General features: G+C 40.1%; 1 protein-coding gene across 6 annotated transcripts in view; it reads right to left on the reverse strand.

Moving 5' to 3' along the window:
- Positions 1-8,125: 8,125 nt before the first annotated feature.
- Positions 8,126-21,335, reverse strand: part of HORMAD2 (HORMA domain containing 2) — a 90,935-nt gene continuing 77,725 nt past the window's right edge. For all 6 annotated transcript variants that reach the window (XM_082698142.1, XM_082698146.1, XM_082698145.1 and 3 more), the window contains one exon: positions 8,126-9,095. In XM_082698142.1, coding sequence (XP_082554268.1) covers positions 8,991-9,095 — 105 coding nt within the window. In that variant the 3' untranslated portion in view covers positions 8,126-8,990. The remainder of the gene's footprint in view (positions 9,096-21,335) is intronic.

A 21,335-nucleotide genomic window follows, 5' to 3' on the forward strand; every position in this document is an offset into this window, starting at 1 on the left:
AAGGGAAGCAGGCTCACCACCAAGCAGAGAGCCAGATGCGGGACTCGATTCCAGGACCCTGGGATCATGACCTGAGCTGAAGGCAGAGCCTCAACCCACTGAGCCACCCAGGTGCCCCAATCTCTAACTTTTTAAAAGTTAGTTTACACCCTGTGTCATCACCATACTTTTCTCCTAGCATGCAAACGGCTGTTCTGTGTATTCTGTACTTGAAAATGAGTTTCATTAATATAAAACAACAACAACAACAAACACAACTTTCCCCCAAGCCCCATCCTTAAGGCTGAGCTCATTCTAAAGGAGCCCCATGTTTCAGGTAACCATAAGACTAAGTTCAGATGAATCTCACTTTTGCTCCATAATAATCTTAATATCGGGGAGGAGAGGCCAGAGAACTGGTCTGGTCACCCTTGGCTGTTGAGGATTAGGCATTCTCTAGAACCAATGATCAATGGGCTAGCCCTCCAAGGGAGCTCTCCATCCCTCCTCCAAGCTAACCCAAAGCCCAAGCAGAGGGATTCCAAGCACCACATCAGACTTAGAGTAGACTGTTCCCACCCACTGCTTCTACTTCATAGTTGTTAAAACCCCAGGTGGATCACCATCCAATGAAAACAAGGAGGGGCACCTGAGTGGCTCAGTCAGTTAGGCATCTGCTTTGGGCTCCAGTCAAGATCTCAGGATCCTGGGATCGAGCCCCGTGTGGGGCTCTCTGCTCAGCTGGAAGTTTGCTTCTCCCCTCTCACTCTCCCTCTAAGAACTCAAATAAATAAATAAAATCTAAAAAAAAAAAGAGAGAGAAGAAAAGAAAGAAAGAAAGAAAGAAAGAAAGAAAGAAAGAAAGAAAGAAAAGAAGAGGAGGAACCAAGGAAGAGAGGAGGTAAATGTCTCGTCCAGAAATAGAGGGAGAACAAAGGTTAAAATTCAGAATTTGACTAACAAATCTCTAGTAAATTCCCCACATTATCCTACCTTGCACCACCCTCCCCAATCAACTTAGAAATCAAGGGCTTGGTGATTCACCAGTAACAAGCATAATTCCTAGCACTACAGTTAATCTACCATTATCTTTTTCTTCTGGTATTGTTATTTCTGGAGATTTAGACAGTGGGAGATGGACCATAGAGAGGAACAAAAGACCAGAGAATCATCTAATCTACTCCCCAGGCTTTAGGCACACTGAGCTGAAACCAATCCAGACTTCCAGAAAAGATAATTCTACCACCTTCTCTCAAATTGGGATCACACCCACTGCATCCCAAGCCTTATTCTCTTTTATTCTATGTTGACTGGAGATAACTATTTTCTTATTAAAATAAACACATTAAAATTGCATCGTTAGGTTAATTGGCAATGTTAATAAGTGGCAAACATAGGCCTCAAATGAGAGGTGCAAGTTGTAATAAAAATTTTGAAATGTTTGGAAAAATATGATCTGTATTTAATAAAACCCCATCAGTGAGTGAAAATTTGGCTTCATTATTAATATTTCCCCATCCTGTTTCTCCTAGGGTCTGCAGTTATCTTAGCAAACTTGCCTCTCACTTTATAGGAACTTGTCTGCCTTATGACTTAGTTCAGTGGCTTCTTTCTCATACTCTTACAGCTGGGGAGCCATTTCATTATGCTGGTGAGTTTCTGAACCTGCAATGCAATTAATTCCTTTAATAGGCTCCTCCTTAGGGAAGGCCCATTAGTAGACATCACTAGGAATTAACATCTTAGTCCAGGAGAAAAGCTCTTTGGAGGCAGCAGTGAAACAGATAAATCTTTGTTGAGAGATGTGGCCAGGAGACTTAACCACATTCCTTGCGGTTTCAGAATGACATGCATATTCTGGGACCCATAGATAGGCAGAGATAGTTGTCATTCTCAGTAATGCCCTGACCGCACCAGTTCTTTAACATAAAGAAGTAGTTCTAAATGTTATAATTTCTTAGAAGAAAGCAGCATGGCTGGTGTGCACTGAGGGCAGGGGAATGAAACTGCCCACTGCCTGCCTATGCCTATGAGAAAAGGCCACTAGTCATTTGAAGCACACTTGAAGGCTGCCAGACAAATCCATTTTATATTACCCTACTAAGGATTTTGTTGCCTCCTTTGATATTGTGAAATAGTAATGAAGTCCTTCTGTTGGAGGTTGAATATTTTCTTGATTATTTTCACATATGGTCTCTGGAAGCAGAGTCTTTGGGTTCAACATTCTGCCTCTTGCTATTTACTGACTGAGTGACCTTGGACAAGTGATTGAACTTCTCTGTATCTTAAGTATCTCCTCTGAAATCGAGATAACAGCAGTACCTACCACATTTGGTTTTGGAGAGGATCAAATGAATGCGCATGTGTGGGTGCTTAGTAGAGTGTCTGGCCCAGAGTCAGCGCCCCTAGTGTTGACTAATAAAGTGATTAGCTCTGCGGAGTGGAGGTCCCACCACTCCACGTAGGCCCGAAACACAGAGGCTGAAAAACTGACAAAGCAGAGGAGTGGGCGTGTGGGCCCAGGGAGGGGCACTAGCTACAAAAGGACATGAGGGAACTTCTGGGAGTGACAAAAAAATGCTCTATATCCTGATTGTGGTGGCGGTTACCCTGGGGTAAAGTTAAAAAAAAACCCACTCAAACAATTCTTTCCCTGATAAACTCTTTTTATGTCGTAGTGCAGGCCCTAATCACTCTGTATCTGGGTTAATGCGTTATGGGTATGGGTAATGGGTTAATGCGAAAGTCTCCTGGTTGATTTTCTGTCTACGAGCACCTTCTCTAATTCCTCCTTAACATGCCCAGGCTCAACCCCTTTGGGCCCCTTCAGCACACAGGCCTAGAATGGTGTACGTTGCCATTTATTTAATAAAGAGGGAAAGAAATGAAAGTGCATATGTTAGTATGTTTACTTATTTATGCCTAAAATAGGTCTGGAAAGGTATATGAGAAAGTGGTTATATTAGTTACCCTACGAGGAGGGGAACTTGGTGGCTGGGCACAAGGTGGGAGGGATGTTTTTCATTATAAAGTCTTTTGTTCCTTTTGAATTTTAAATCATGTGGATGTATTACCTAATCAAAAATAAATAAATAAAACGTAGGAAATAATAAGAACCCTGCCAAATTCATCTATTCATTCAACAAATATTTACTGGGCACCTACCACTTGCCAAGCATATAGCAGAATTAACGTGTCCGTGGCCATCATGGTGTTTCATCAGCAGGATCCTTCACAAACAGTGCGTCATGGGCCCTGTCTGCTTGGTTAGCTCTATGACTTGCTTATAGGAGATTGAAAGTGCACTGGTCATAGCTGGCATATGATTTAGGGTAAAACCAGGTCAGGGTCAAGGATCTCCTTCCACATACTGAAAAGACATCGAAAGTGTAGAGTAGCAAGGATATCAGATAATACCTCATAGCTAACAAGTACTGGGCATTAATTTTCCATGTACCAGGCATGCTTCTAAGCCCTTTACCTGTATTAACTCACTCACATCTCATAATAACTTCGGGATGAAGACACTACTATTGGCCTCATTTTACAGATGAGTAAATTGAAGTACAGAGAGAACAAATAACTTGCCCAGAGAGTCACCAAGCTAGGAAGCAGATGACCAGAGTTTGAACCCAGGTAATGTCTAACCCCAGAACCCTTTGTTTTAACCCCTTCACTACTTTTTGAGAACAGGATTTATAAAATGTCCCTTTGCTCCAAAACAGCTGTTGAAATTCTACCATTAATAAAAGTGTCATGGGGGCACTGAACCAGATCTTGAGCTGAGGGTTTGCACTCAGCAGGTAGTCTGCTTGGGATTCTTTCTGTCCCCCTCTCTCTCACCCTCACAAATAAATAAAAAAAACTTTTAGAAATTAAAATTGTCATAAAATTCTACAGGTGGAAGAGATCTCAGTATTCACTGGATTGAATTCTTATCCAAAAGGACGACATCCTGACTACTTGGCTTGAACACCTCTAGTGATGAGGAACTCATTACAGCCGGAAGTAGTCACTAGCTGACATCTCTAATTGTTAACAAAAACACTAAAATGTTGATTGCCTTCCACGTGCCAGGCCCTTTGCTAGAGCATGGAATAGAAATTCTTCAATATGCCAAACCCAAATCTGCCTCTCTGCAACTTCTTCTCACTGGGTCGTGTTCCGCTCTTTGGAGTGCAGATTGCGTCTGTGGTTCCCTACATGTCATGACAGCCCCATATGTATCTGAAGACAGCTACAAACTTCTCCTTAGACTCTCTTCTTCCCTGTTTATTCAATCTGTTCTCAGATCACATTCCCGAAGTGAGATTCAATTTTCTTGTTAACAAGCTTGTTTCAAAATGCAAATGTGGGAGGGCACCACATTAAACCTAATCTATTTTTTTTAAAAGGTTTTTATTTATTTGAGAGAGAGAACACAAGCAGGGAGGAGGGGGCAGAGGGCGAAGGAAAAGCAGACCCCCCCCCCCCAGTTGAGCAGTGAGCCCAGTGTGGGGCTTGATCCCAGGACTATGGGATCATGACTTGAGCTGAAGGCAGCTGCTTAACTGACTAAGCCAGCCAGACGCCCCACATTAAACCTAATCTGATGCTTCCCTGCCATCAAACTGTCTTGAGAGAAAGGTAGTTTTGATCTGGGGAAAGGAGCGGGGAGGGTGTTGAGAACAGAGGCAGCTGGGAGCACGGTTCAACTGCTAGCACAGGTTTGGATGGAGTGTTGGTGCAGGATCTCCAGGTGGCCAAAAAGCAAAGCAGTGATCATGAGTTCCTGAGACTAAGGAAGGGGACATGCCAAGACTTAAAAAATAGCAAAAGCGATGAACACCTGTTTTGCACTGGCTCTATGTATGCTGGCAAGTTAACTTTCATCACTTTGCTTAATCCTCACAACAGGATCACTAGGTAAGTACCATCATTATCTACATGTACAGATTGAGTAATCTGAGAGCCAGAAGGTGAAATAACTTGTCTAGAAAAAGGCAGTCTGGTTTTGAAGCCAGCAGCTTAGGCTTTTCCTATACTACTTTGAGAAAAGGAAGATGAAGACCTAACTTTGCCTGCTTACCCCAAAGCTGACCAGTAATTATCTAAATGGAACTCAGAAGCCCAGGATTTCTGTAGCCTTAAGGAGTTCTGCAATACCCAAATAATGATCCCCAAAAGTCCACTCCTTCACTTGTTCCTGTCCCTAAATAGTTCAGTTCCCAAGGAAAGTTCCATGATCCATCAGTCTGTCCTAGACGTTTCTGACCATCTCAGTCAGTCTGTCCCCACAACCCCTGCCATGAGGAAACCCCAGTATTGCTGAACCTCATGGCATGATTAAGACCAGGCTATAATGTTTAATGAGACTTTCCCCCAGGATCCCCCACAGAGCAAGTCTCACATGCAATTTCCAGCCAGGCTGCAGGGATGTTTACCTACCACCTCCCGCATGGTCAGCCAGTAGTTCTTGTGAGCTCACCACCTCCTACAAAAGTCAGTCTCAACAACTGTGACACTCCCAGAAGGTAAAACCTTATTTGCAGAGATGTAGTGCACCCAAGGGGAAGTTACATGACCAGATGAGTATCTCAAGCTTCTCCATTTCAGGATAGGATCTTGGCTTTACCATTGCATAACCCAAGAGTTTGTTAATTAAGGCCATCAAGGGTGTCCTCATCCCCTACAGAAACTGAAAAGTGCTTAGGAACTCTCAGCCAGGGTCTCATTACACAACATAAAATCATAGTTAAAATATTGCCTTTTTAAAAAAACACAAACTACTGATGATTCACAGACCTGTACCCCTGAAACAAATAATACATTATGTGTTATAAAAAAATTAAAAATTAAAGTAAAAAAAAAAAGCTAATAATTTCTGAAGAGTATACATTTGGGGGGTGCCTGGGTGGCACAGTTCGCTAGGTGTCCGACTCAGTTTTGGCTCAGGTTGTGACCTCGGCGTTGTAAGATCTGGCCCCATGTGGAGCTCTGCACTCAGCATGGAGTCTGCTTGGGTTTCTCTCTCCCTCCCTCTCTGCCCCTCCCACTCATGCTCTCTCTCTCTTTCTCAAATAAATAAATCTTAAAAAAAAAAAAAAGAGGATATGTCTGGGATAAACAAAGTCATTTTCTCACTTGTATAGACTCTACATTCATACAGTGCAGAGGACCGTGCCTTACCTCTTACAAGCAGTATGCTAAGCCTCATTTTATCAACTGGATCTTCCTTCTGAATGGTGATGATTATAACTAAGAATTATTTGTACTATAAGAATCTGTGGAAATCTCTAAAGATCCAGTATGATTGGATTTGCAACCATAATTGACAATTCTAAGATACATTCTAACAAACTGGCTCTAATGGGGTTATTTTTGAAACACATACAAAACTTTAACTTGTGTGAATGCAACTTTGATACCGATGAACATTTCCAGCCTCTTCCTGGCAGAAGTGAGCTGGAGAATGAAAGAACCAGACACCAGAGGGACCTGCAAGAGGGGAAATGAAGGTGCGGTTTTGGTGCCTGGCTTCAAAGGCTAGCAGCAATCATGAGCTTAACCCCATCTCTTTCCAGCTAAACCAATTTTCTGTAAAGACAGAAAAACCCCAAACAGCTGAAATCAAATTTCCCCTGCATCATTTTTAATTTAACAATGTCCCAGTTTCCAAGCTGTCATCATCTAGTCATTCTAAGCGCACTGATGAACCAAGCATAGTCAGGGTGAGGAATGGCTAGTGCGATACAGTTCAGACTCCCCAGCTCAGGGTCCAAGTTTTCATTCTTTTCACTGAAATTCCAGCTCCTTGATGAACTTGTTTACTCATTCCATTCCTATACAAGACCAGAAATCATTCAATAAATAGAATTGAATACCCTCTAATCTTGATAGCTAGTTGCACATATGAACTCTGCTGTATATAATCGGCGGTTCACATTTTCATGGTTCTCAAATCCTCTTTTTTAAAAGATTTTATTTTTAAATACTCTGTATACCCAACATGGGGCATGAACTCACAACCCCGAGATCAAGAGTTGCATGTTCTTCAGACTGAGTCAGCCAAGTGTCCCTTAGATCCTCTTACAATAGATGTCCTTCTTTGTGTGCTTGTGCCCAGACACAAGAAGGGCACCTCTATCTGCGCGCACACACACACACCACACAGGATATATACAACACATTTCACCTATTGGCATCGATAAAAGACTGTTCCTTTGGGGGAGGAGGGGTGTTTATAATAGAGACAATAAAATCACTACAGAAATTTTCTAGGCAATTCAGATTCTATGCTTCAACTTGAAATATCTTAGGCTAAGTTATGAAAATTATAAATATAGATTGAGAGTAAAAATTCCCCTTTTAAACAAAATTATTTCTCCTGAAATCTGGATTGACCAATTACTCCATATAACAAATTTGTTTTGAGTCAAGGACTCCTAAAATCTTTGTAAAATTCCTTTGAATTCAAACACTTATAAGTGGAGGAATGCTAACTACCTCATAAGTAGCCCATTTCAAAATTTTGGCAACATGTGGAGTTAAAAAGTTCCTCTTTATACCAAGCCAGATTGACCTCCTATAGCTTCACCAATTTGGACTTAGATCTACCCTCTGGAGAGACACAAAATAAACTTAATCCCTCTACTAGACAGCTAATCTCTTTATAAATGATTCTCTTAAAAGAAATTGTGGTGACTCAGGCTACAATTCTATCAAGGATATAATAAACCCAATACCTTTCCCTCCTCCTTGCCGAGTAAGCCTATGTGAGTATATTTATCACGCTGGGAGAGGGGAAAATGCTCCTCCCTGGCAGGCCCTAGATCAGTCTGGCAAAGGGTAGTGCTGGACAGGCAGGCTTTCTCATACTTTCCTCTCTGTTATGATAACCCGCAGCCTTCTGCTGGCTAAAGTACATGTCTGGCCCCAGAGATTCTCCTCTTAGTCTGGGTCAGAGGTCCAGGATTCTTTCATGTGCATTAGAATCCTGGGAGTTCTCCACAGGACCCCACCCCCTGAGATTTTGATTTCAGAGAAATGGAATAGGCCCAATAATCCATATTTTAATGAGCACTCCAGGTGCAGATGTCCTTACTCCATTTGAAGAAACACCAAACTAAGTGAAGAAAAAAAAAAGAGGAGTTAAAAAAAAAAAAAGCCTTGTGTTTTGGTTTTATTTAACTGGAAAGCATATACATTCAACATTTAACCTACTGGTCCTGTCCATTTAAATTAAATTTTTAAATTCTTTGTTATTAAATAATAAAAACACTTCAAAGTCCTGTATTATGTGTCTAATACTAATCATTATGGAGTTTATCAAATGTCCCAGAATAAGAAGGGAACTAATAACATCACCTGCAGGTTACAGACTGATAAACTGAAGTGTTTGTCGGGAAGCATTCAACATGAGACTTCAGAAGTCCTGTCTCAGGTGGCCAACAGAATGGGGTGGAGGGCCAGATTCAAGGAACTTTACAGGGAGAGGACATTTTGGTCCAACACTTCGTTGATCGATCTCGTAATTAGAGTTAACATAAAAATCACACCTGCATAAGCACCACCACATACAACCTATGCAATTCTGTGGGAATTCTAATAAAGCGATAGAGGGATTCCAGTACACAGGTTACAACAAGTTACAACATTTCACAGTAGACTAAATACCTGGGGAGTTTAGTTATGCAAGGAAAACCCTCCTTCCTTTTGAGAACAGCAGCTTATTTCTTTTCAAAATACCTGCTGTGGTTCTTTTACAGATATAAAGGGCGTCTCATCTCTAACTCAGCCTTGAAGTACTGCTATCCCAAGGCAGCCCTGGTGACCTTGTTTCCTTTAGGCAAAGTGAACCCAAGTCCTACCTGGTAATTGAGCACTTAGTAAACTGACTAATAAAGTTGAGCAACAAATTCAGTAAACGGTTTTGGTGATAGGAACTTAAACTTTCCTATTTAAGACACTTCATGCATGTTTGTTGCAAAATAAAATCATTTTAGAGTAAATGCAGTGAAGACATCCAAGTTTCATTTTCTGTCAGGGATGAAGACTTTCACTGGTTCGCTGACCTTCCTCTTCTTCCTGGAGATCTCAGAACTTTGCTGACTGTACGCAAAATTCATTCTTTGAATCTGTGAGAATCACCAGAGAGGCACATTTCAGCAGAGGTTTTGACGTCTGCATAAGGCATATACAAGACAGGTAGACCAACCATTAATCCTTCTAGCTGCATAACGGATCTAAACCTGCTTTCCTGTGGGTTGGTTTGGCCCTGCTGCCAGTATCAGAGTCTGGCATTCCAAGTTTCAGGAGCTGAGGTCCTGGAGGCAGCCAGTTTCAGGGACAGTTTCTTGGCTCTCTTCGGTGAATTCAGCACAACCAACTCTTAAGGGAAGAGTGGTCAAGGTGTGGGGCCAACAAGGAGCAATTAGGGTCAGGACAGATCTAGGGCACTGATTGCTTTATTTATTTATTTATTTTAAAGATTTTATTTGTTCATTTGACAGACAGAGATCACAAGTAAGCAGAGAGGCAGGCAGAGAGAGAGAGAGAAGGAAGCAGGCTCCCTGCGGAGCAGAGAGCCGATGCAGGGCTAGATCCCAGGATCCTGAGATCATGACCTGAGCTGAAGGCATAGGCTTTAACCCACTGAGCCACCCAGGCACCCCAACGATTGCTTTAGAAGCAAATATAACTGCAGTCCCAATTTCAGTAAGCAGAAATATACAGCCTTTTTAATCATGAGTTCAGATTAATGAATTAGGAAGGACCATGGCTGTTCTTCCTGCTGGAAGAGAAGTATACATTATTGATGAAGTTAATCAGTAAATCATCATGAATATGTATTTTCCCATTGGGTTCAGCTTTGGTAAAGACTTTAAAGGTTATTTTTGCTTAACTAAGTAAACAAATGGTTGTATTATAATCTGTCAGACAATCCTTAATGCCTAGAATTCCAAGAAACACAGAGTTTTTCTATTTTCCAGCCACTAGATGGGAGGAAAGGTTTTTCAATGTCCTCTGTTCTTTCTTTGGTAGGAAAATGGAATAAAACATATATTTTTAAGACACATTAGAATATCTAGTAGAGTTTCCAACATTATCCTTTTTTCTGTTACAGGCTATTGTTACTATTGATATGTTACTACTACAAAATAGCAGGAATGTCATTAAAACACTTAAGTACCATTTAGAACCACAGGGTCTACGAATGGCTAATGTAAGTTTAGTTTTAGTTTTTTAGTTTTAGAAAGAATTTGAATTTCTGATCTCAAAAGCCACAAATTCTCTTTGGCTTAAACTAACACACCGATTATATAGAACAATAAAACTCTGAGAAAATAAATAGAGCTGCTCATCAAATAACTGGTTTGCTTAGATATGCAAAAATTTGAAATGGCCTGCTGGAAAGGAAAAGAAATAGCACCATAAAACCCAAAGCACAAAAAACCAATTTCTTTATCTACAAGATGAATTTGTTAAAGTGTGGCTGTAAGAAAGAGCACTTGGTAAAATTCAGTTTTTCTAGAAATGTTGCTTGGGCATACTTTCCATTCAAACCAAATCTCCCATACTTCAATCAAGTTTGGGTATATGGAGAAGAAAGGAAGAAAGATGGATGTACAAATCCTAGAGTGACAAGTTGGTCTGATGGTTTAATAGTTTTGTTTTCTTTTTCTTCTTTACTTAAAAGTAAACCAGAGTTTTATTACAAGTTTCAGAACTGTAAATTTATTGCAGTGAGTTAATCAAAACATCTTTAATAATGTATCCAATCTCAAGGCAATCAGTGAGGCCTGGGAACTCTCAGCAGGTTATGGGAAACTAGTGGGTTCAAAAGCAAGTAAGTGATCAGTCAGAGGCCACTTTCTAACAAAGACGAATAATCCATATGAACTATATAAACAAAAATATTTATCCATACAAACATTTTTTGGGTGTATTCCAACTGGCTGAGTTGGCATATTTGATGCCAAAGCCAACCAGGCAATCAAAGAGCCAGTGATCAGGCAGTCTAGACAGATTATCTTGGTGATTTAAGCAACAATGGGGGATCATCAAATGATTTCTACTGCATGTCATATTATATTTTAAACAGCCTTTAAAGTGTTCCTTGTATATGGGCTAACAAGAGGCTACTATGATCCATTTACCAATAGAACCTCAGAAGTATCTATATGTATGTCTGAAAAAAACCCTGAAGATATGTTTTCTGCTATATGGTATTTCCCTACTTCCCATTTTTTGTTCGGTAACATATTCTTTTGAGAAGCCAGAGAACAGGTTTTGCCTTAAGCACAGATAAGTGACCTAGCCGACTTGGTAGCAGTATTTGAAAGCACGAGAAGGGATCCCTTCGTCTAAATTATTCCATTCATCGTGTATTCCTTTATTCATTTACTAAAAAAACACATGTTTGTTACCTGAATGTTCTCCTAGAGTTCTGTCTTTGACCATCTTTTCTCCTTCTCCACATTCATGTATGGCTCCTGGGAATCAGTTACCATTTATAACCAAAGACTTACACTTCTATATATTCAGCCTAGACCTTCCTTTTGAACTCGATCCGTGTGTGTAATCAATTACCTACTAAAAGTTTTCACATGGATGTTAAGAAAAGTCAAAAGCAATTTAGTCCAAATTAGAATTTGTCATCTGCTTCTCTATGCCAGCTCCCAATCTTTGTTCTCACTCTTGGTGAGTCCCCTGCAGGAGTCCACGTTAAAAGCCTGGGACTCATCCATGGCTACTCCATCGTTCTCACCCTAACATGTACCTAATCACTAATTCCTGTTGATCCTACCTCCTTAATAGCTGTCAAATCCATCCATTTTTCTCTATTGCCACTGTTTCTACTTTAGCCCAGGCCAATATCATCTATCCCAAGTACTAAGTCTTGAACTCCCACCACTACTGCTTCTCCAATCCATTCTCTACTCTGGAATCTAAGTGAGCTTCTATTAAATCTGACCATGTCATTTTTCTGATTTGTCACCCATCCACTAATGATTTTCCATTGTCCTTGGGATAAAATCAGACTCTGTTTGGCCCTCACCCCCCTTTGCTGCTTCATCTTGCCCCAGACTCACTGAGCCACTTGCAGTTCTCCAAATGGCTCTTCACAACCCTTTGGACTTTGCCTTTAATGCCCACTCCTGTGCTCTCCTTTTCTCTTCCTCACCAGGCCCAGGGTCAGCCCTGGACTTTATTCTGCCCACTGGCCTTCTGTGACACCTCTATGTCACACCTCTATGTTTTGTTCTTACCCATTTGTGGCAATTACTACATAGTATTATTAGGCTACTTGCCAGTCTTCTCATCCAGAGGATATACTCTTCTGGGTTAGTGACAGTTATCTTAGTTATTGTTGTATTCCCAGTTCCTGACATCTGGTAGATGCTCTTAAATTACTGGCTGCATGAATGAATGCATTTTGAAGCTGAATTTAAGTCAGGTACTGTGCTAGGTACTAGGACCATATCTCTAGTGATAAAAAGATGAATAAGACCCAGTAGTTTTCAAGGATCAAGTATTATAATAAAGAGGCATTAAGCACATGAGTATAATACAATACTATATAACAGATAGCTATTCAGTAGCCACAATAAACATTCATTCATCCAGCAATTATTTCTTGAGTGCTAGCTCTGTGCATGGTATTACTGTAGGTGCTCGGGACACATCAGTGAACAAAGAAGATAAAAATCCCTGCCTTGTGGATTTTACAATCTAGCTGTGCTACTTTCTGCTTAATAATTTCCAATGGAATCTCACTGTTTTTAGGACAAAGTCCAAAGTCGATACTTGGTTTCCCCATACACATCAGTGGCTTTTTTTATATTTCGAGGGGGGGAGAGGTGTCACATGTTGGCTATAAGACCCTGATGAAGGCTATGACCTTTCTTCTCAGAATGCTCACACCTGCAACTCACACACTCATCCACTATTGCAGGCTATTTGAGGGGGCTTCCAGGCCCATGAATACCTCTCAGTTAGAATCACTACACCCCAGAGCCTAGCTCTGCCCAGCAGTACTACCCTCACCTCCTCACTTGATCTGTCACTCTCTGTCCTCTCAGTTTTTTCAGAGCTGACTTCTTCCTGACTCTAGACCTTCACATACGATGCTCCTTCTACCTAAAATGCTCTTTCCCCTCAACCTCGTTTGCCTCGTAAATTTGTATTCATTCTTCATATCTCAGATGAAAAATTATTTCCTCGAAGAAATGTTCCCTACCTTCATTCCAGTTAAGTTAGGTCCCCCAATCTTAAGTTCTTAATAAAGTTCCAGGATATCAAGGACATGCCTGTCTTGGTCATGACTTGCAGATAGTAGGGGCTCAATGAATATTTCTTAATGAATAAATGGATGAGTGAATCTTCAAAGAGTAGTGTAGAAAGGTACAGGCGGCATCAAGTAAGTGGCCGCAGAATGATGAGTCATACTACTGTAGTAGTCAGGTGATAACTTGGGTGACAGTACAGTTAAAGAGAAGTCAACAGTGAGAGAAATATTTAGAAGGTAGAGTCAGAAGGATGGCCAAATGGATATGACAGTAAAGAACAGGTAGGTAAGCCAATAGTGACTCCCATCTTCTGGGTTAGCTAAATTCATGGATAAAGGTACTGTTCTCTCAGGTAGAGAAAAATGGAAATTTTGAACTTGCAAAGTTTGGACCACATGTGTAATCCCAAGTGGACATATTGAATAGGCAGCTGTATATGGAAGTCTGGAGCCCAGGAGAGAGGTCTGTGATGAGAATGTAAATTTGAGAGCCATCAGCATATGGAGGCTAATTAATACCAGGGGCGTGGAAGAGTTTGCTTATTGAGAGATCAGAGCGTGAAAAGGGAAAGGGTCCAAGACATAGCCTTAAGGAACTCTAACATTTAGAGATTATGTGGAACATAAGCCAACTAAGGAGATTGAGAGAGAGAGATAAAAGAAGACGAGCTGTCTATCATGTAAAGAAAGCCAAGGGAAGAGAGTTCCAAGAAGGAGTGGAGAAAATAAGAGAGATAATGATGGTGATCCATAGTGTCAGTTGCTGAGAGGTCAAGAAAGATGAGGACAGATATATATCCACTTGATTTAGCCACATGGGAGTTATAAAGTGCATTGAATTTGTAGGGGCAGAAGTCACCTTGAAGTCAGCTGAAGAATACATATGAAGTAAAAGAAATTAAGAGCAAGTATGCAAAATTTTATAAAGGTCAAGATGGAGTGGGGTGGCTAGGTGGCTCATTTGGTTAAGGATAGGACTCTTGATTTGGGCTCATGTCATGATCGCAGGGCTGCGAGATCAAGCTCTGTGTCAGGTTGGTTGCTGGGCATGTAGCCTGCTTAAGATACTCTCTCTCCTTCTTCCTTTTCTCCTCCCCTCTTTATAAAAAAAGTCAACAGGGAGTAACCAACTCAGCCTGGGAAATTTAGAAAAGCCTTCTTAGCAAAAGAGGGACACTGAGCTGGGTCTTAAATAATGAGTAGGAGTTTACTAGACTGGAGATGGTGAAGGGGTGGGGTAAGAAAGTTCATTCTAGGCAGTAGGTTCAGCATGCTTAGAGACACTAAATCACGAAAAGACATGGAAGATATATGGGACAGCGAGAAATGTCCCTCTATTGGATTGGCTCTTAGGGTTAAGTGTTATTTATCCAATACACTCCTTTAAAAAAATTTTTTTTTAATTTTTAAAAAAGATTTCATTTATTTATTTGAGTGAGTGAGAGAGACAGAGAGACAGAGAGACAGAGCACAAGCAGGAAGGAGGGTCAGAGGGAGAGGGTACAAGCAGGCTCCCCACTCCTAGGCTCCTAGGACGCTGAGATCATGACCTCAGCCAAAGGCAGACACTTAACCAACTGAGCTCTCCAGGTACCCCCTCTACTACAGTCCTGTTAAAAATATAAATTCCCCTGGAATTATTACTCAATATGATGTTAGTGTAGATTAACTCATCAAATGGTCTCCAAGTGGCAGCCTGCTGAAACCTGGGCCTCACAGGCTTTGGAAAGCAGACAGGTAAGTGTCAATATAGGAAGGATACAGTACTTACTTGGCATTAGGAGATAGATCTGTGTAGGGAGCCAAGGGGGGGGGAGGAGGCAGCCCCAGGCAAGCAGGAAATACTGTGAGTACTTTATGTGCTTGGGGTGAGATGAGCATGCAGTGAATTTTGCTTACTTCAAAATTATTTGTCAGGTCAGATCTGACAAAATGTTTTCCCCTTAGAAAACCAGTCTTTACCAGTATAGATTTATAATCAAGTGTTAAGCATGGAATCTTTGGATTTGGATGTTCCCAGATTAAGAAAGAACTGTTATGGTTCAGAGAGGGTGTGCATCCCTATAAGTAAGTTATAGCACTCATGTTAGTTTTGATTCTTCTCCCTAAACATTTATCCCCCTTTTTTTTTTTTTTGGTACAATGAAAGATAAGTCAACAGGGGTTACAAAATAAATGCTATTAGCATAAATGTAGCTCAAGTTAACATGAGGATGAATGAGCAGTAAGAAAGTGAATTTTTAAAAAACATTTTATTTATTTATTTGACAGAGAGATCACAAGTAGGCAGAAAGGCAGAGAGAGAGCGGGGGAAGCAGGATCCCCACTGAGCAGAGAGCCTGACGCAGGGCTCGATCCCAGGACCCCGAGATCAGGACCAACCCTGAGATCATGACCTGAGCTGAAGGCAGAGGTCCAACCCACTGAGCCACCCAGGCACCCCAAGAAAGTGAATTCTTAAAGAAAACACTTCCCTCCAACTCCAGCAGAGCTATGAGCTCTTTTATATGTTGGGAAGTGCCTCATGTTTTAGTGGGATTTATGAAAGGTTTGTTCATTTATTTGCTTTCTTGATTTCTGATTTTTGTCACCAGGGTTCTGGACCATGGCTATCTCTACTTAGGAGATAAATATGTATTCTTCTTTGAGTCATAACCATGTATTTCCATTAATCTCCAAAAGTTATTATATCAATTCTCCCTTTCTCCATATGCATTATATAACTTTAAGATCTCTAGAATTAATTCAGTTATTAAACAACATTTTTGGGGCATCTTCTCTGTGCCAGATAATATCGTGCATGAACAGTACAAAGGTGCTCAAGACACATTCCCGTGTGTGGATCTGGTAGGGGGAAACAAACTAGTTACAGATGAAATGACAGTCATGTATAGGGTACAGCAGAGGTTCCAAAAAGATCTTATTAGCTCTTCCTGGGGAAGCCTGGCAAGGCTTCAAAGAAGATGTGAAGCTTACACTAATTAGTGCAAGATGAGAAGAGCTTCACCAGGCAAATGTCATTAGAAACTGAAGTTGCAGGGAGAACATTCTAGGCAAAAGGAGCACAGGCACAGGGTTACAAAGCAGAGTACCTCCAGAGAACTGGGAATAGTTCTCTGAACTTGGTAACTTTTTACAGCCCTACTACCCGGAATGTGATCAATCTCGTCTAATCTCAGAAGCTAAGCAGAGCTGGGCCTGTTTAGTACTTGGATGGGAGAATGAGTGACAAAAGGATGCAGTACATGAAGTTTGGACTTTGTACTGTAGTGGAATGCCACGGAAAGGATCTAAAAGCAGATTTGTTTTAGACAGATCCCTGTGGCCGCAGAGTAAAGGGTAGACTGGACAGGAAGAAGACAAGGAGCAATGAGGCTATTTCAGAGAGAACTGATCTGAGCAAGAAAAAGAGAAGCAGTGAAGTTAGAGAGGAGAGGACTAATAAGGCAGAGGACTGAGGAGAGAGAGAACAAATGCTTGAGCCAAACACTAACATAACTTAATTATGTTAGTGTTTGAATGAATTACTTAGTGAATGAACACTATGGCAAATAAAGGAGTAAAAAGGGACAAAAATTCTCCAAGTTTCTGGTAATGGCATTGACCAAGATAAGAAACAGAGGAAGCTGAGGGAGTGAGTGTTAGTAGCATCGTGGGAAGGATTCTGAATTAGAAGTGAGATATCCAAATGAAGATGTCCACCCAGGGCATTGACTATGTGACCTTGAGCTCAGGATGGAGGAAACTGCATCACAAGCACATACAGAAAGATACATTCGCTCTGGACAAAAGATGGGATATTACTTGAGGCCTGGAAGGAAGTAAAAGTAGATATAGATATATGTACATTTTAAAATATGGGAATAGGAAGTCGAGTGATTCATATTTGACGGCCATAATTATTTCTACAAGGTAGAATTTAGGTCACCCACTTAGAAAGAGAGGGACTTGGTCTTGGGTGGTGCTTAAGATACTTAAGTGGTGCAAGTTTGAACAATGAGAAAGGCAGCGAATAAATGGACATTTAAAACTAATGTTAACTGTTGCTTAGAATCTGGATAGCTTTAAGATATATCACCTCAAATTAAAACATCTGACATATTAATAATTTTGCTTTTTTACACTTAAATGCTTACAATAGACCATATACTGCAGTAAGAGCATCACAAAGACGATCTTATTTATTCCCTACAAATAACTGTGTGAGTGCAGGAAGGGGTTTTTATTCCTCTTTGACAGATGTAGAAACTGAAGTTCAGAGAAGTGAAATGACTTGTTCAGTTCACACAGTAAGTGTAAGTCTTAAACCCAGGTCTCCTGATTTCAAATTTAGTGTTCCTTATAATTTATTTCTTCATTTCAAAGGGGAAAACACAAGTTGAAAATTGCAGGAGATCTCTACATAGGGTTCTTAGGCTTCTTCTGGGGTTGACCCTTTTTGGCATAACTTAGTAGGACTCAAACTAAAGACAGCCAAAGCTGAGTTCATTTTCATTTTTCCCTTTGTAACCAATTTTTCCTCATGACTTTTCAATTTCTATTAATCACCATTTCCCAGTCATGAAAGGTGGAAAACATAGTCACCTTAGATTCTTCTCTCATCTAATGCCTACACAGAATTCTTGTAATGAGTAAATGGAATAGCACAGATACAGCACCTGGTACAGCATCAGACATATACAAGTCATTTAGTGACTGACAGCTGTTACCATTCCTACTGCCACAGGCATCTTCTACTCCATCTTCTACTCCAGCCAAAGTGGATTGCTGTAGTAGGCTGAAAAATCAGCTGCCTGAAGATGTCCAGGTCCTAATCCCTAGAACCTTTTATGGTAAAGGGCGGCGGTGGGGGGGGGGGCGCCTGGGTGGCTCAGTGGGTTAAGCCACTGCCTTCAGCTCAGGTCATGGTCTCAGGGTTCTGGGATCGAGTCCCGCATCGGGCTCTCTGCTCAGCAGGGAGCCTGCTTCCCTCTCTCTCTCTCTCTGCCTGCCTCTCCATCTACTTGTGATTTCTCTCTCTCAAATAAATAAATAAAATCTTTAAAAAAAAAAAAAAGGGCGGGGGCAGATCTTTGCGGGTATGATTAATGATTTTGAGATAGAGAGGTTATCGTGGATTATCCAGGTAGACCCTACTTATCATCACATGTATAGTTATAAGAGAGAAGCAGAGGGAAACTTGAACATAGATAAAGATGACAATGTGACCACTTAAGCAGAGACTGGAGTAATATGGCCATAAGCCAATGAAGTCAGCAGCCATAAGAAGCTGGAAGGGGCGGGGCACCTGGGTGGCTCAGTGGGTTAAAGCCTCTGCCTTCGGCTCAGGTCATGATCCCAGAGTCCTGGTTCCTCCTCTCTCTCTGCCTGCGTCTCTGCCTACTTGTGATCTCTGTCTGTCAAATAAATAAATAAACAAAATCTTAAAAAAAAAAAAAAAAAGCTGGAAGGGGCAAAGAACAGAATTTCCCCTAGAATCTCCAAAAGGAATTTGGGTTTACCCACATCTGTATGTCAGCCCAATGACACTGATTTTGGACTTCTGGCCTCTAGTGAAAGAATAGATTTCTAATGTTTTAGGCCATCAAGTTTGTGGTAATTTGTTACAGCAGCCCTATGAAACTAATAGTTACATTCTCCAAACACCTCATTCTTTTTCCTCTTCACTATTTCTTACACTTCAGAAAACAAAAATCTTTTATGACTTTTTCTCTTTTAAACTTAGAATAATTCCTTCAAGGTTAATCTCTAAAAGTCTTTCTTTCTTTCCTCCCTTACTTTTTTTGTCAGAGAGTGTGTGTGCAAATGCATGCACAAGCAGGGGGAGTGACAGGCCAAGGAAGAAGCAGACTCCCTGCTGAGCAAGGAGTCCCATGCAGGACTCAATCCCAGGACCCTGGGATCATGACCTGAGCAGAAGAAAAAGGCCACCCAGGCATCCCACTCTCTAAAAGTTACTTCATCCATAAAGACTTTCCTACTCCTTTAATCAGATATGACCTTTCTTTCTTGAGCAAATCCCATCGTGTTTTTGTAATTGTATTTTTCTGACAGCGTAAATGTTTGTAAACAATTTGTCCTGTACATGGTCTGGGTTTAAGTTCTTCAGGAATTCATTTGTATTAATATTATGGTTTTTAGACTCTGCACTGCAATGCTTTACTCAGTGTCCTTCACCCAGTAGGTATCAATAATTCTTTTGCTACCTACCTCTACTATCTACAAAAGTGCTCAATTACACAGTTACTCATGTATCCCAAAGCGTACAATTACAGTAGTCATTAGGTCATTAGCCACATGTGACCATTTAAATTTAAATTAATCAAAATTAAATAAAATTTAAAATTCAGTTCCTCAGTAGTATTAGCCATATTTCAGTGTGTAGTACCCATATATTAGACATCACAGATATAAAACATTTTCATCATCACAGAAAGTTCTATAGGACAGAACTGCTTTACAGTGGCAATCTGGATATAATCTAAGTAAACAGGAAATTTTCCAGAGGCCATGGTGACAACAGAAATACAGAAACTAGAAATAATTTTTCTTCAAAATGTAAAAATGTCAATTTTCCCGAGATTATTTTATCAAGTCAATGCAATCCCATTCCAAATTCCAATAGTATGTCTGTTGGAACTTAGTAAACTGATTCTAATGGTCACCTAGAAGAGAAAAAGTATAGGAAAACCTTTAAAAAAATAAAAATAAAAGAACTATGAGGGGAAAGGAGTTGCCCTTCCAGACAGCAAAACACAATACAGTTAGATCAATTAACACATTACAGCAGTAATATGGAAGTACACATATGGATCAGTGAAATAGAACAGCAAGTCTGAAGACAAACCTATGTATGTATGGGGCTATAACTTATGATAAAAGTGTCATTCGAATTAGCAGGACAGGGCAGAAAATTCAAGTAGTACCAACAGAATGGGAAAACATTCTCACACCAAAAAAAAAAAAAATCCCAGCTAGTTTAAGAAGGAAAAGCATAATTTTGGCATAATTTTGCTGTAAAAAACAAAATGCTAAACTTATTAAAAGAAAATACAGAAAATGTTGCTTATAACTTCAGTATTGAAAAGACCTACTCAAGCAAGACCTAAAATGATAAAACCATAAAAAGATATACCGTGTTCCTAAACTAAAGATTTAATATTGTTAAGATATCAGTACTACCCCCAAAATATCTATAGATGGGGTACAATCACTGTGAAAATCCTAATGACATTTTTTGGAGCAGAAATTCATAAATTCATATGGAATTTCAAAGGCTCCCAAAATGCCAAAATAATCTTGAAAAAGAAAAACAAATTTGGAGGACTTTGGACACTCACACTTCAGATTTCGAAACTTATTACAAAGTCACAGCCATCAAAGCATGTTGTACTGGTATAAAGACAGACATATAGGCCAAGAAATAGAATGGAGAGCCCAGAAATACACTTTTACCTATATGACCAAATGGTTTTCAGCAAGGGTGTCCAGAGCATTCATGCATAAAAGAAAGTCTTTCAGTAAATGGTGCTGAAAAAACTGAATACCTGCATGTAAAAGAATGAAGTTGGATCCTTATGTCATATACAAAAATTACTCAAAATGAATTGAAGAGGGGCACCTGGCTGGCTCAATGAGTAGAACATGCAGCTCTTTATCTCAGAGTTGTTGAATTCAAACCCCATGAGGGTAAAGTTTGCTTAAAATAAATAAAAAAATAAGAAAATAAAAGAGAAAAGCTTAAAAAAGGAAAAAAAAAAAAAAGGATTGAAGACCTAAACATATGAGCTAAAACCACAAAACTCACAGAAGAAAACACAGGGGTATGCACATGACATTGGATTTGACAAGAATTTCTTAGATATGACATCAAAACAGAGGCAGCAAAAGAAAAAACAGATAAACTGGACTTTATCAAATTTAAAATTGTACATCCAAGAATACTACCAAGAGAGTGAACAGACAACCCATGAAATAAGAGAAAATATTTGTAAGTCATTATATCTGTTAAGTGATTAATAATCCAGAATATATAAAGAATCTCTACAATTCAACAACAACAAAACAACCTGATTAAAAACTCTGT

The sequence above is a fragment of the Mustela nivalis genome (genome assembly GCF_964662115.1).
Source record: "Mustela nivalis genome assembly, chromosome: 14".
Lineage (NCBI taxonomy): Eukaryota > Metazoa > Chordata > Mammalia > Carnivora > Mustelidae > Mustela > Mustela nivalis.